This window comes from Panthera leo, chromosome A3 (genome assembly GCF_018350215.1).
Source record: "Panthera leo isolate Ple1 chromosome A3, P.leo_Ple1_pat1.1, whole genome shotgun sequence".
Lineage (NCBI taxonomy): Eukaryota > Metazoa > Chordata > Mammalia > Carnivora > Felidae > Panthera > Panthera leo.
Genome location: NC_056681.1, coordinates 128,452,318 through 128,468,732, shown reverse-complemented (window position 1 = coordinate 128,468,732; position 16,415 = coordinate 128,452,318). Strand labels below are relative to the sequence as shown.

Here is a 16,415-nt window from a genome sequence, read left to right as displayed (position 1 = left end):
CCTGCAACTTAGTGATCCTTTAAAACCAACCGCAACGTCAGTTTCAAGGCCATCTCCTGGGTGACGTTTTCCCTACGTCTCTCACCGAAGCTGATTCCTCCTTCCTTACAGACGTTCTTCCGCGGGAGTAATTTGTAGGTCTGGCTCCCTTGCCAGACTGGGGGCTTCTTGAGGGCACAGAGGCTTTATCCTCCTCTCCCAGCATCCAGTTTAATCAACTGTTGTTACATGGCTGGACGAACCCGCATCACTGAATGCTGTCACACTTTTGTCAATGGCGCAAGTACACCCTAAGAGCGCTATCCCAGCAGAGCATCTGAACAGAGCCAGATTCCAGGACTGAAGAGTCTCTTGCAAACCCCGGGCCTCGTGCTTTTGTCAATACGAACACATGCAGCTCATCCACTTCGGACTCAGGAAGACACTTAGGTTGAGCTCAATTTAGCATCTCTTGCTGGTTTTTGTTTGTAGAGGTAGGATGGTGGGAAAGGAAAGGGCTGTGGAAGACCGGTGAGCACTCTCCACTGGGGTCTGCTTATGGGTTCTGTGTCTCTTCTTTCCTTCCAGCTTCCCTCCCTCTCTTCTTCAGAGCTAGGAAACAGGAGTCTTGACCCCATGTGAGTGCTGCCCCCACTGTCACAGTGTCTTCCATTTGCTGAGGGCCATCCACGTGCCAGTGAGCACTCAGTCTCAACCTTAAAGCATCCTTGCAAGACAGTTACAATCTCATTTGATGGATGAAGAAGCCAGTTCAGTGAGGTCAAAGTCAATGTGCCCAATGTCACGTGGCTGCTGAACGGTGAGCTGGACAATGAGCCCTCATCCTTGACTACTTGTGTATTATTTGTTTACCTCCAGAGCAACGATCTCGTCTTCCTTGTTTATCCCCGCATCCCCCATGGCCAGAACAGTGTTGGCCACAGCTGGGGGCTCAGCAAGACTTGTAGGATGAATCCAAGAATGAGTAACCCTAAAGCTCTCACCCTTTCCTTGAACACTACTGCTTTCCTGAGCGCATGTGCACGCACGCACATAGGGCATCTGAGTTACTGTGTGATTTTTTGGTTCACCCTTAAAAACAAAGAATCCCTGCACCCAGCCCTCTAGGAGGGAACAAATGTGTGCCAGGATGCTACAGGCAAATGCTTGATAAAATAGACAGATAAAAGACTCAGAATCCAAACACTGCAGGGCAATACATTCTCTGCTGCCCTGAATAAGTCTTCAAGGCTAGGACACCTTTATTATTCTCTCTGTTTCCTCACGAACCCTTCCTTTGGGGGTCTGAAAGACTCCTAGAAAGGGAGTGATGGATTTTTCCAGCTTGAGGAAGAGACAGGGGTTCTGTCAATGCTCACAGTTACTGCTCCTCTTATCCCTCTCTTCTGTTTGCTTCTCTCCAGGGCGAGGACATCCTCGAAATCGGTTTCCTGCTGGCCAGGTTGGGGTCAGGGGCGGGCGGCCAAGCACCGACCCTCTCAAAGCTCTCGGTCCACTCCCTTGGCTAAGAAAACAGAAGGGGTGCCTGGGTGGCTCTGTCGGTTAAGTGTCAGACTTCGGCTCATATCATGATCTCATGGTTCCTGAGTTCCAGCCCCACATTGGGCTCTGCACTCTCAGGACAGAGCCTGCTTTGGATCCTCTGTCTCCCTCTCTGCCCCTCCCTCGCTCATGCTTGCTCTTTCAAATATAAATAATAAAACATTAATAGAAAGCAAGCAAGCAAGCAAGCAAGCAAGCCCAAGGCAGAAGTCATGGAAATGAAATACAATGATTCCCCTTGGGCCCTGGCCCACTCAGATGTTGCTGACCTCCACTGAGCTCTGCGGTGGCCCGGCCAAGGCCTAGGGGGAAATTCTGGTTTAGCTTCTCGTAATCAGGTCCTGAGAAAATGGGAGTGGCTGCCTTTGTTCTATTTCCTTTCTCTGACCTTGCACCTGGCTCTGGCCCTTTGCAAAAGGTACAGAATGGTCAGAGCATACTTTGTAATTGTCACGCACACAGGAAATACCGTGTAGACACTTATACTGTGCACATTTGGGACAAAATAGAGAAAGAACACAGAAAGAAGGATGGCCTTTGTGAGGACTCATTCCAACAACTGCATCTTAAAGAAGAGGGGCTTGAGGGTCAGAGAAGAAATGGATTGGCCAAGGTCCCACACCAGGCCTCCTGCCTCGGGGGCGCCAAGGCCAGACTGACTCATTGTCCTCAGTCCGGCAGGGTGCCCAGAGGTGCCCCAGACCTTCCCAAGCGTGACGGCCACATTCCGAGCTGCCCGCTTAATGTGTTGAGCTTCAACTTTTCTCCATTTTTCTTGTTTTTGACTAACAAAGTACTACAAGTCTGGTAGCCACCCATCCCTCATTCTAACCCAGTGTATTTTCCTTTTTCAAATCAAGAAAAAAAGAAAAGGTGGAAATAGTTTGAAAAAACAAATCCTCTATATGTGGATCCCACAGGAAAATGACTTCCCTCCTTTCCTCTCTAGTAATTCTCCACGTGCAGAGATTTTGTGGTCTACTTCATTCACAATATATTAAAAGATTCGTAAGTGCTTTTACACAGTTTTCATTCTTAAAGATCGCAACGGCTACAAAATAGTCTACTGAATAGAGAGAACAGTTATATACCTTCTCCTGCTACGGATATTTCCGTTGTTTTTAAATGTCTGATATTATCGAAATACCAAAAATCAATTTTTTTATGTAAATGCTTTCTGTGAGTTCTAGAACTTAAATTATCGACCCTGATTTTAGTTGTAGTAAACATTCTAATCTGTTTGCTATTCTGTTTTTATTATTTGTTTTACAGAAGTTTTACATTTTTATAATGTCAGGAAACAAACTGTTCATGATTTTTTTCTATTGCTTTAAATATTAAAAGTTTTAGAATTCCTCAAAGGATCTGATACACACACACACACACACACACACACATACACACACACACATTTTACTGACTTTTGAAAATATGTAACTTTTTAATTGATCAAGAATTATTTTGGTATACAGTCTGTGGAAAATCACACATTCCTGACATTTGCTTGATTGGTGCTTTTAGAGCTTGAGGAAAAAAATATGTTCTGTCATTTCTGGACTCAGCTGGATGTTGGAAATAAATATGAGACAAGTCCAGGAGGATCAGCTGATTTAATTCCTCTGATCAAATAACTCTGAATTCGAGTCAGAGGCAGTCTGGTCTTGGGAAGAGAAGACAGACTTTGGGCTAGAGACTAATTTCCAATCCTGGTTTCTTTGCTGGACAGCTGTGTGACCCTGTTAAGGACAATCTCTCTGAGCCCCAGACCCGTAGACCTCAGACTATCTCTGCGGGTTGTGATAATCTATGTTTTTAAGTGCCTAACACAATGCCTGGTGCAGAGTTCAAGTTCAGTAAATGGCCGAAGTTGTTACAGTCAGACAAACCAGGCATGATGCATGTTCCAGAAGGAGAGGACATACATCTTATCATAAAATGACTAAATGCTTGCCATCTTGGTCACTGATTGTTTCTTCTGTCAGTAATTAATTTTTGAGAATAAAAGAAACTTTGCAGATCTTGGGAAATAAATCCATTAAAGCACAAAGTGCTATCATCTTCCAAGCCATTAAAATGTTATCTTCTTAATTCCAGTTTCAACAACAGGTAATGAACTTTCTCTGAATTAAAGTCTCTGACTTTATGGATCTATACAAAACTAAGAGTAATTATAGTGATGAGGTAAGCTGAAATTCGGTAGGTACCGGAAATGTATGCAGGGCCTCATTCCAATAATTCTGCAGAAGATTATGTACTATTATTTCACTGTTTGCTGGAGGACAGGGTACCTGTCTCATTTTTACATATACTGCTACTAATAATAAAAGTTATTAAACATCAACTGCAAGGGCAGAAAAATAAAAGGGCAGCACGAGTGTATACTCGGGTAAGGAAAATGCCTGCAGGGTTTCTTTTGTTTTCTGTTTATTTGAAAGATATTCAGACTCCACTTCTCAGCATAAATACCAGCCTCTCCTAGCACGGGATTTCACAGTATGCCTCTTCTGAAACCAAAATTAGGGCAAATCATCGAACTTCTGCTCTAACATTGAGAGAGAATCTTAGAAAAGCCGAGTCTGATCGCTTCTATGACCACAGCAAACACTGCAACGTGGGCCCTGAGTTTTGCCGGTTCCACACTTTGCACTTACCCTGTTCCTACCTTCGTTTCTTGTGCTGTTATTTCACATATGAATGTCCATATCATTTCTTTAAATAGAGGATGTGATTTTATTTTATCTTCACAAACATCCTGCCCATTCCTCACTCCTACACACACTAACAGGCTAGCACAATGGATGCTTAGCACATCTGCTCACACTAAGTAAGTCAATCAACCACCAATGAGGCCTAGAAATCGAATAGATTAACTGACAGGGAGTGAGCTGCCTGTCACCAGAGGCATTCAGCTGAGAACTGTGAGAAGGCAGTATTGAGGGAGCTCTTCAGGGTGGAACAGACTCTCATCAGGGAGGGACTAGTTGGAAGCCTGGATAGAGTTAAAGAGGAGACAAAGAAAGGAAGAAGGTTTCCTGGTTTTGCATAACAGTGTTAATCCAAACGTGTTTTCCTGAGCATCTTTAAGGCTCTCCCCCCTCCAATCTAGACACAGTGCAGTGTAAGTAACGTCTGTGGGCTCCAGTGCCTTCAAGGCAAGACAGAAGAGGCTAAGAGTCACCAATGCTAAATATGTGAAGGACTGTCCACGGAGGCATCTAATCCTGAGCAACTCCATCGGGCAGGGCCAAGATCAACATGTTCAAGGTAAAGGTGCAGCTTTCAATCCCAATCCAGAGGTGCTCTCTTACTATGAGGTTTATCAAAAAATGGCCGAGAGCACCCCGGGAGGTGGTAAGCTCTCGGCCCCCAGCAGTGCTCAGCCAAGACCCAGGTTTCCTAGTGGGTTTGAAAAAGGAAGCCCTATAGTGGGCCACTTATTAGACCAGCTCAGAGCTAATATGATTCGAGATGCTCTCAGCAATTTCATTTCTCGGCAGAGACAACCCGTTTCCAGGATAAGACAGCCTGCCTCGTCACATGAATGCAAGCAGCATTACAGGCTTTGAACACTGGATCTACAGTTTAAATTTCAGCTCCAGCTGTTCCTAGCTGTATGACCTCTGGGTGCGTGTTTCCATCTGTGAAACTAGAATGCCATCTTTTCACAAGATGAGTAAGAAGATAAGGTGAGGATGTGCCCGTAACGATGTCGGGAAAAGAGCCAGTACTGGAAAGACACTGGTTGTCACTAGCTTCAGAGAGGAATGCTTAATTAGGTGACAAGGTCTGTAACCCCTCATCTGTCACCCCTTGAATTCTTCTTTCACTAGGCACTGCAGTCCAGGACGGGCCCCAGGATGGAGGCCGGGCGGAGGCGGTGAGCAGCACTGACGAGGAGGAAGGAGTGACGAGCAAAGCTACCACAAGTCCGGAATTATGAAACGGGGGGTTTCGGTATACAGAACTCTCAGCGATCGATGTCTGCTTACTCTGAGGAAATGAGCGAGTGAGTGACTTTCCCAGTGGAAAATACTCCAGAGACGAGATTCGAACACAGCAGCAGGAAGATTCTTCTTGGAGAGAAGAAAGTTTTGGAGGTGAGCTCGAATCTCACTGGGGCTGATGGACAAGGGAACCCAGCAGTCCATACCGACGGTCCCTGACTCGCAACACTCTTACAATTTTTTGACTTCACAGTGGTGCAAAAGCGATACACATTCAGTAGAAGCACCACTTTGATTCTGCATCTTTTCCTGGGCTAGTAATATGCAGTATGATCCTCTCTCATGGTGCTGGGTGGTGGCAGCGGCCACGGCTCCCCGTGAGCCACACGACCACGAGGGTCAACAACCAATATGCTGACACATCTTCTGCACCAGGATGGCCGTTCTGTTTCTCACTTTCAGGACAGTCTTCAATAAATTATATGACACATTCATACTTTGTTATAAAGCAGGCTTTGTGTTACATGATTTTGCCCGACTGTTGGCTAACAGAAGTGCTCCGAGCACATGTGAGGCAGGTGAGGCTAAGCTCCAGTATTTGGTAGGTTAAGTGCCGTAAGTGCACTTTTGACTCACGATATTCCCAACTTGCGATGGATTTATTGGGACGTAAGCCCATGGTTAGCTGAGGAAGATCTGCACCACGCCGGGGTTTTAATTATTCATCGACAATATAAGCTCTAAGAAAGACTTTTTCTTGCTCCAGGAAAGAGGCTGCTGGCCATTTGTAAGAGGTTACATGCTGAACACTAGAGGCGTGCAATTTCAGAAAAGCTTCGAGAAGGAAATGAAGAAATGCGGTCCAATCTCTGGCATCGGCACTTAACGCATCACCCGCTGAGCTGTAAACACCTGTAAAGCTGTCAGCCTCTTGTAACCAGTAGTGAAGTAACACGTGCCAACAGCAAGCATGTGGCGCTGTTTTCCCACGTGGATCCACGTGCTGCGCAGGCGCGGCTGCCTACCAGCGGAGTCCCTTGGTTTTGTCTTTTAATGTCAACGGGAACTACCGTCAATAACCACAAGGGAGAAACTGAAGTTACTAATGAACCCAGGCCCTCTACTAATGGACAGAGTGAATAGCAAAATAAAAACAAACACAAAAGCAAACGTTATTATGTTTTTCATTGCAATACCACATATGATTTAAAATAGAAAAACAATTTGATAAGACAGAATAAAGACAGCTAGTCAGGAGTCCTGTAAAAAGGCCTACTGAAACTCTGCCCTTAGAGAAGGGTCACATGACCTTTTAATGGTGCTGGGAGAGCAATGATGAACTACAGCTAAGTTCTTATTTCATTTATAGAGCATTCTTGAAGTGACAAAGTGACAGAGATGGAGAACAGATCAGTAGTTGTCACAGGTTGCTGGGGGCGGGGGGGAGCATGTGGGGGAGGGAGAAGGTGGCTGTGGCCACAAAGGGTCCCCCACAAGAGATCCCTGGGATGCAACTGCTCTGTGTCTCGACCGTAGTGGTGGTGACACAAATCTCCATGGGACAATATTGCACAGGACTTCACACCCAAGTGAGTGCCTGTAAAACCACTGCCATCTGAATAAGGTCCAGAGATTGAATCAGAACACTGCACTACAGCTATGCAACATGCTACCATCAAGGGAAACCATGTGAAGGGTACAAGAGATCCCGCTGTACTATTTCTTCCAATTGAATGCGAATTTAACATTATCTCAAAATAAAAAAGTTAAAAATTTTTAAAAACTGGAAAACCCTGCCAAACTTCAGCTCTTGGGAGGATGCACAAGGTCTGACGATACTCAGCATTTCCATGAACACGTTTTAAGGTCACAGATGGGTTGGCCTAATGTAAAAACTCAACCCCAGTGCAGGGAATTACAGTTAAGTGCCATTACCAACCTCCCCCAGGTAAGGGCCTCGGTGGTCGGTAAGTAACTCACCTCAGCAACTGACATCTCCGGTTTTGATTTGTGGATCTGAAGGCCACTGAGGTTTTGGGTGTCATCATCACAACCCCAGACAAACCACCCACAGTCTGAAGGGCTATTTCACAACCACAGGGCTTTAGCCCAATGCTGCACATGACACGGAAGTGTTATGGAGGTAACTCAGCACCATTTACAAATGACTTGGGTGTTGCAGTGTTCCCACTTGGTTTCTTACTGTGATAGCCAGTGGTAGAGGGTGTGCGTGTGTGTGTGTGTGTGTGTGTGTGTGTGTGTGAGAGAGAGAGAGAGAGAGACAGTATATGTGTATGTATGAGTGTGTGTCAGGGGTGTGTGTGTGTGTGCGTGTGAGACTATGTGTCAAGGGTGTGTGTGAGCATGTGTGGGGGGGTGTGAGTGTGTGCGTCAGGGGTGTGCGCGCGTGTGTGTGTGTGTGCGTGTGAGACTACGTGTCAAGGGCGTGTGTGAGCGTGTGTGGGGGGTGTGAGTGTGTGCATCAGGGGTGTGCGTGGTGTGTGTGTGTGCGTGTGAGACTGTGTCAAGGGCGTGTGTGAGCATGTGGGGGGGGTGTGAGTGTGTGCATCGGGGTGTGCGTGGGTGCGTGTGTGTGTGTGTGCGCGTGTGAGACTATGTGTCAAGGGTGTGTGTGAGCGTGTGTGGGGGTGTGAGTATGTGTGTCAGGGGTGTGCGTGGGTGCGTGTGTGTGTGTGCGCGTGTGAGACTGTGTCAAGGGCATGTGTGAGCGTGTGTGGGGGGTGTGTGTGCGTCGGGTGTGCGTGGGTGCGTGTGTGTGCGCGTGTGAGACTATGTGTCAAGGGCGTGTGTGAGCATGTGTGGGGGGTGTGAGTGTGTGCGTCAGGGGTGTGCGTGGGTGCGTGTGTGTGTGCGCGTGTGAGACTGTCAAGGGCGTGTGTGAGCGTGTGTGGGGGGTGTGAGTGTGTGCGTCAGGGGTGTGCATGGGTGTGCGTGTGTGTGTGTGTGTGTGAGACTATGTGTCAAGGGTGTGTGTGAGCGTGTGTGGGGGGTGTGAGTGTGTGCGTCAGGGATGTGCGTGGGTGCGTGTGTGTGTGTGTGAGACTGTGTCAAGGGCGTGTGTGAGCGTGTGTGGGGGGTGTGAGTGTGTGCGTCAGGGGTGTGCGTGGGTGCGTGTGTGTGTGTGTGTGTGTGAGAGACTATGTGTCAAGGGTGTGTGTGAGCGTGTGTGTGGGGTGTGAGTGTGTGCGTCAGGGGTGTGCGTGGGTGCGTGTGTGCAGCAAAGCCAGTCTGCAGGTGGGGAGCCCCCGTTCTAGCTGCAGTCCTCACGGATGCATTCAGGATGGAGAATCTTTACACTGAAACCTGACCTACTCGCCTCTGGAATTTAGGATGCACTAAGGGAGCTCCACGCAGGATGGGTACAGAAGGGTGATGGATAACACGTCACTGTAGTCTTCTCAGAGAGGCCCATGGCCAATTTAGTGGGAACGCCTAAGCAGAGACGACAGTGGGGAGAAGGAAAAGCACTGAAAACATGCAGCCTGATTTTCTTCTGTTTTTCCCTTCTTCCTAATTTCTTGGATTTGCAATAAAAAATGGGCTAAAGAAAAAAAAAAAACATTGTAATTCTTAGGTTCTTGTCCATTCCCAACACTATGCAGGGTTTATCTGAGCACAGTTGGATGGGGGGGTTACAGCAGACAGGTCCCCTCCACTCCCTACTAATGCCTTGTTTCCAAAGAGGCCCCTGCTATGATCAATCATCAGTGATAATGAAGAGTGGTCATAAAAATCTTTGCAGAAGCTTTATATTATTTCAGAAATACATCTCAATGAATAAATGCATTAGATTCTTTTCATTTTGCTCATTATGACGATTTCCAAATGCAATTATTGTCTACTTTCTGTAACCATAGACCTAACTTTCTGTATCCGTTGTCATTAAATCTCTTCATGGTCTTGTTTGGCAAGTATGTACCCAGGTTCTAGAATTCTCTTCTCCTCTCTTGTCCCTAGAAAACATCCTTTAACATTTTTGTTAAAAAAAAAAAAACAAATATAATTAATTGTGTGTGTGAGTACATGTGTGTGAGTATACACGCATACCTAAAATTATATCTGTGTGTGTACTGTGTGTACACACTCACAAAGACACACACACACACACACACACACACACAAATTTTACAGTGAAAGAATGATCTCTACAGAAGGGTTTCAGTAAGGATCATACAATGGAAATTCATTAAAACACAACTCTGAGCTACCTATTTCTAAAGTGTAAAATTTGAAAAGGGAAGTGAAAGTTTCTTCCTTAATCACGATAACAAGACAACCAGCCTTGAGGGAGAAATCTCAAGCCTTGACTTTAGTACGTCATTCCTCAAGCCCAGACACTGCTTCAATGGTGCGTTAGTTTGCCAGGGGAAACAGGGCTTGAGATTTTAGAAGGTGCCAGTAAACATTACCCGCAGCCACTGTCTCACCTTTAATTAGCAGGCAACCAAACACATACATCCAGGCACAGAATCCTGCCTGACGCGATAAATTCCTGTGATCTAAATTTCAAGTGGCAAGGACACGTCCACTTGTCCTGGGCTGCTCTGACATTTCTTTAAAGGGTATACAATACACTGGCTTCTCCAGAGAAACTGCTTCATCATTCGGATTTGTATTCTCAGCACATGAACACAGAGTCTGGTTCATGAGAGAGGTTTAGTAAATGTTTATAGAATAAACAAATATTTACTTCTTAGACAAGACAGAAACAGTGTGGTCAGAGAATACTGCAGACAAAACAGCCTTAAATCAATCACGGATGTTACTTCTGAGAATGACAATGCTAATTCGTTTCTCCGAAACACAAGCAACGGTAAACTCCACCGGGGATACCTGGACGAAGGCGGTGATGTGCTCCAGCGCCATGGCGTGAAGGCCGTCGTCCTGGCTCTCGAGGAGAAGCTTCAGGGCTGGGAGCGGCAGGGACTGGCTGAGCAGCAATGAGCTCAGCGCCCTCACACCCTGGAACCACAAGGGCAGTTACGTGAGCAAGCAGGCAGGAGGCACTCCGGATGCCAGGCGCTAATCTGGCGGCGTCTTTCCACACCTTTGCTAGGAGGGTGTGTGCAGAGAGCGCACACGGGACCACACTGATTGTTTGGTATCTGCTTCACTCACTTCACCATGGATATTGTCAACATCTTTCGGCCCTATCAGATATTCACTTGATATTCACCAGATATTGCGTTTAACAGCTGCAAAGTCTTCCTCCGGGTGGACACAGGACTGTAATCCATTCTCCTAATCTCTCTGAGCCCTAGTTTCCTCACAAGTAAAATGGAGGTAATTATATCTACTTTGCAGTTTTGTGCCTACATGCGTGTGCATGCGTGCGTGCGTGTGTGTGTGTGTGTGTGTAGACACTTAAATGATACAAATGATTACAGGTTGTTAATATGATCACCAAGATCCAGTTATCCTCTGCAACAATAAGAATCAGCAACTTACGTATTGAAAAACGTGTTTATAATTCTACTGCCAAGGTGAACTGAATGTTTCATGAAAAGTATCTGTAGTCCAAAAAACTGAAAATGCATTTGAATTTTATTCTCAGCCCTTTATTACCCTAGCTGAACCTGTCATCAGAGAGCAAGAGTTTTATACAAGCTAACAAACGATGGCCCTTCACAACAAAAGTACAAGAACACAGGATATCTGCAAGCTCTTCCTCTCCGCGGAGCTATATGCTCCCCCGGTGTCCTGAATGTAGCTATAACAGAAAGAACAGAACATCTGGACTGAGGACCAGACAGAGAGTGCAACCTCCTTATACAAAATAGGGGTTGTTTTTGAAAACTAAGAATCCCTGTCCCCCATGGGACTGGTCTTTCTCCTACGCTACTCCAACAGCAGCATTCCAGAGAAGAAACACTCTAATTTATGACATTTTAATAATTTCTTTACATTATTATAAAGTCTAGATAAAACAAGGGTGACACAAAGAAGCTCCTATTCAAAGCCCCCAGGAGAAAAGCGTTCTTCAGAATCCCACTCACTGGAGTGTTTTACCCTTTTCTCCTTAGCACATCTCTGCTGGAAATCAGCAAGGCCTTCAATTTCAGACTGGAAGGTTGTACTACGTGAACTTGGGTGGAAATGATCAATACCGGCAGGGGAACACGTTTGTAGAATGTGCACTTCAGGCATCACGGATTCTACCTCACACTCTGTGTGCCCTAAAGCACACGGTCTTACGAGGAACCTCTCCGAGCTCCTGGGCCAAAAAGAAATGCGGATCTGTCCTCTGGGATGCCACAGCCCACAGAGAGTATTTGGGAGGAGGAAATAGGGACTCTCACACACGACAATTTCACGCAGCTGTCCTGCACCAACTTGCTTCTGTAGCCCTCCACCTCCTCCTCCTGGAATGTCACAGCGATGTTCCCCCACCTGCACGTTGCTCAGACAGCGCTCAGACCGCACTGCCCAGGAGACCTCGCGGCCACGACAGACTATTCTGTCCAACATGGCAGCCAGGAGCCTCATGCTTATGAGCATTTGAGATCTGGCTGGTGCAACTGAGGCACCGCTTTAAAATTTTTATTCCATTTTCCTGAATTTAAGTTTTAATAACTGCAGGTGGCCAGTGGTTACCGTCCTGACGGTACAGCTGCAGTTTTGAGTTTCTGCAGACCTCTCCTCTGGGTCTGTGCACAAGAGGTGACCTCTGCTGTTTCTCTTTCTGATGGACCCCTATTGGTTCATTGAGTCTCCGCTGAAAAGGGCACAGGAAAACGCCATCTCCTACCAAGCTGCCTCGGATTTCCGACGTTTGGCAACTCCTATATTCCGACTATACTTTGTCAGTATTTCCTACACTATTTGTCATCTTGCGATATTGTAATTAACTCATTTGTTCAGCTGCCTCACTTGAGGGCAAGGATATTTTCCCTTCTCTGTATTCCAAATTTGCTTGGTATAGACTATACCTAAAAATATTTGTATATCACTCCCTCCCAGCACTCATATTTACTTACTCACTAAGTTCTCTGTAACAGGTAAACAGGTATTTCTCAGCAACTTATGATATTTAGACTAAGCGTATCACTTGGCTGACCTTAGCTTTGATGACAACTTTTACCCAAATAACCTGTATACCCCTCTGAGCAGGCACGATGGACAGATTATGCCAAAGTACACGTGCCTAACTGTCTGGGACATGGTACTTAAAGGGACTTACCTTTCCCTTCGCCCCCACTTCCCATCCCCTAAGTTCCCGTATTTAGAAGGTTGTTTTTAATTCGTGGCTCTTTAGAATGCTTTTATGTCTAGCCCGTTATTGCTCATGGTTCTTGCTGACTTACGGCCATGACGGTTTTGCTGACAGAAATATACTTTACCTGAAGTATAAAGTCAAGGACATCCAAGAATGGAGGAGTACTTTTTGAGCTACTGAGTACTTTCTATCTCTTAGCTAACAGTTACTGGCTAAATACTTACTCTGTATTTAAATACTCTACTAGGTCCTTCGGTATGTTCCCCTGTGTTACAAGAAGAGTTTATCAGGAGATTTACAGGGGGATCTGGGAAGCTCTAAGAAAGGACAAAGTAGCCAAGAGAACCATAAAATACCTCATCAGCACCTTCCCAGCTCAAACCTGTCTGGCCATCAGGATACAGAACGAGAGGCCTTGACTTAAGAGGAACAGGTGCATCTGGGCCCAAAGCCAGGCCAGAACCCCGCACAAATGTGATTCATGGTGATGTCCCCAAGGCATGGTCCCTGTGGCTGATGGTTGTCAAAGAAGCAGGACCGGTCCACTAATGGTCCTTCTGTCCTTGCACAGCCCTCCTGCTCGTCCTGGGGTATCCTGCACCCAAACGTGCTGCAGGATCTACAGCAGGAGCAGAGGGGCACAGAGATGCAGGTCATCTGATCTGCAAATCAACTCTAGACTCTATCAAAAGTACCTCAACTATGAGAGAGAACAATCACACTGAGACTTAGAGGCTGCAGATTAGCTAGGCTCGCTCATTAGCTGGGCCTCTAACTCCCAAACACCTGACCCAAAGCATGTGTGACTCTAGTTCATGCTGTGCTTCAGCAAAACCAGGGACTTTCAGGGTCAGTCACAAAGAGCTGCAACTTGGAAGTTTAAATTTGTAAATGCCAAGAATCTGTTTTATGCTGGTTTCTAATTCTGAATATCCCCCATTCCTGAGAATGCTTCATATATTGCCATGGATACAAGCTAAGAAGGATACAGAACTTTCAAGACTATAGAAATATGATCTGCAAGCAGCACTGATTTTATCCTTCTGGTAATATTTTCCATCAGCAAAACCAACATGGCGGGAAGTAAACAAGAACCAGGAACAACGGCAGGCATTGCATAAAGACATTCTGAAGAGTCACGAAGAACAGAAAACAATCTCTAAATATGGGAACTCAGTGGGGAGACAGGAAATGTGGATGAAGTACCCTGTCCTAGACAGTTGGACAAACGTACTTTATAAACCACAGAGTAGAGCAACCAAAAGTAGTAGATTTTTAAAAACTGAGTCATGGATCATTTTACCACCAGAGTGATATTAAATATTATGCACTTCTGAAATTAGACAATGCAATTTCCAAAGGTGGTAAAATAAACTTAAGAAGACATTTCCATTTCTTAATTACCATGTTCCTTCCTCTGTAACCATTTTAACTCACATTTGAGCACCTTTAACAATCAATAAAAATAGTACCTAACATTTGCAAGGTTCTTTTAATCATGGCATCCTAAGGAAAAAAAATCTGTAAACATGCCCAAATTCAAGACAGAAGTGAGGCAGCGTAAGGAAAATAAAGAAAAGTCACTGTGGCAACACAACTCGTTTGATAATGATTATCTTTCACCTTATCAAACCGGAACAGAGAAGCGCTAATGGCTTACTTCAACATGGGCTTTAATCCAGTACCTTCCCCCCTGCCCCAAGAGAATCGGAGGCTGATGGAAACTCGTGATCAGGTGCTTTGGGTGCAGTTGGAAATAGCCTCCAGTCAGCCTTCTCAAAGGCCTGGAGACCTTGGGGAATACTCAGAACTAGAGTCCCCTCAGAGATCACATGATCTAACTCCTTGTTTGTTTCCGGGGCCAGAAAAGGGAGGGACAGAGCATCTGGCACTTTTCTCATGGCCACAGATCATGCTGTGGCCCAGTCCGGAGAAGGACAGTACAATTTGCTGCATCACCAGGGCTCCTGCTGCTCTTGTACATCTGATATCCCCTGCCCTTCAGGTGCTCCCAGTCCCAAGAAAGAGGACAGGCTCTAATCCCCTTCCCTGGTGTGTGAGGAATACTCTAATAGACGTGTGCTTCAGGCACTGTGCTATGTATTCTGAGCTCCTTAAAACACTCGGGAAGCATTGGTCCGATGATTCTGAGATTAAGCGGGACCACTGTAAATAAAATATTATTCCATTTGTCAAGGCACCTCAACCTGGCCGTAGAAGCATATTAGGGAGCTGAATCATTATAGTTATTTAACTTCTCGTTCAATCACCAACTCTTTTTTTTTAAATAGGAAACAGAGCATAATTTACAATGTGTTAGTCAATAAAAAGAAGAACGACACACTTCTCCCTGCATGTCCTCGAAGGTCGCCCCTAATCTTCACATGCAATGCTGACAGCTCTCACTACTGCTTTGGACACTCAGATAGGTTTATCATCCGCTGCCGGGTGGCTGCAAGATAACACATGTAACTGTTACTGAACCTCAATTATGTAATGAATGGTATGATGTCAAGGTCAAAGATGCAGTGGCCATGTTCTCAGCTAACTTACATTCCTTGCCTCAGAACTAATGGTAGTAAAACCAAACCAATGAGGATATTTAAATAAAAACCAAATTCTCCAGGTCATGATAGAGATCTCGACACACTAGAGCTAACACACTACAGGCCATTCTTGAAGGAAGTATCATAGAAAAGGGGGATGACAATGAAGCTTATACAAGCACATAAAACATGCACATTCAATATGCAGACACCCCAAGCGTAGGAAGCATGGCTCACTAGGAAGTATTTATTTTCCAAGCATTCAGGTGGAACGTCGGTTTGATGACCAGATCCGCCCTTTGTTGCCCGAGTGACCAGGAGCCAGACCTTTGCTCTCAGAGCCTCAGTTCCATCAGCTGTTAACTGAAGGTCAAGGAGCCTCCTTACCGGTGGTGGAGAGGGTTAAGTGGGACGATGGAAGTGGAAGCCCAAGAGTGGTAGCAAACGCTAGTTACCGCCATTACCAGCAGCTTGCGATACAGAGACAGTCGGTCCTAAACAGTGCTTCCCTAACTCAGATTCGGCAGAACTGGCATTTCTGGGGTTTGGTCCTGACCTAACGGTGCTTGATCTTAGGTTACGGTAAGGCGAAGGTGAACCCCTCATCACGTACATACCGCTCACCTTGGTGAGGGCAATAAACTGTGTTGAGTCCCCGCTCCACACAGTAGGTTGAAACCCGCTGCAGGTGAGTGATGACACAGCCATGGTGCCCGCCCTTCCAGTGCTCACAGCGCAGTGCGACAGATCACAGGTAGGTAAGTAGCAGAGACAAGCAAATCACACACTGTGGCATAAAGGGAAGTTATTTCTGGTGTTGGTACTTTAAATATTTTATAGAAGAATTTTGTCATTCTGGTGGTTGGAAACCTTCTTTAAATGGAGAAAATATTTTAAAATTCGATCAGAAAACACTTAGCCAGTCCCTCATTCAGAAAACAATCCATTAAATGTACATTCATAATGAGAATATCTTCCTTGAGTGATTACTGAGAGGATTCGAAGCATCATATTTACAATTTTATTTTCAAGTTTACCTCCTATGTGGCAGGAACCTGAAAACCAATTAATCAATTTAGTGCCATTATCCAAATGCTTATATTTAAGACATGTAGAAGTTGCTCAAACAGCACACTGCTGAGGTCA

General features: G+C 45.6%; 1 protein-coding gene across 5 annotated transcripts in view; it reads right to left on the bottom strand.

The window, feature by feature from the left end:
• NBAS (NBAS subunit of NRZ tethering complex) overlaps positions 1 to 16,415 on the bottom strand; it is a 329,015-nt gene that overhangs the window by 1,632 nt on the left and 310,968 nt on the right. For 4 of the 5 annotated variants that reach the window (XM_042933639.1, XM_042933640.1, XM_042933642.1 and 1 more), the window contains one exon: positions 10,341 to 10,469. The exons of the other annotated variant lie outside the window; for it this stretch is intronic. In XM_042933639.1, the coding sequence (XP_042789573.1) occupies positions 10,341 to 10,469 (129 nt within the window). The remainder of the gene's footprint in view (positions 1 to 10,340; positions 10,470 to 16,415) is intronic. 5 annotated transcript variants of the gene reach the window in all.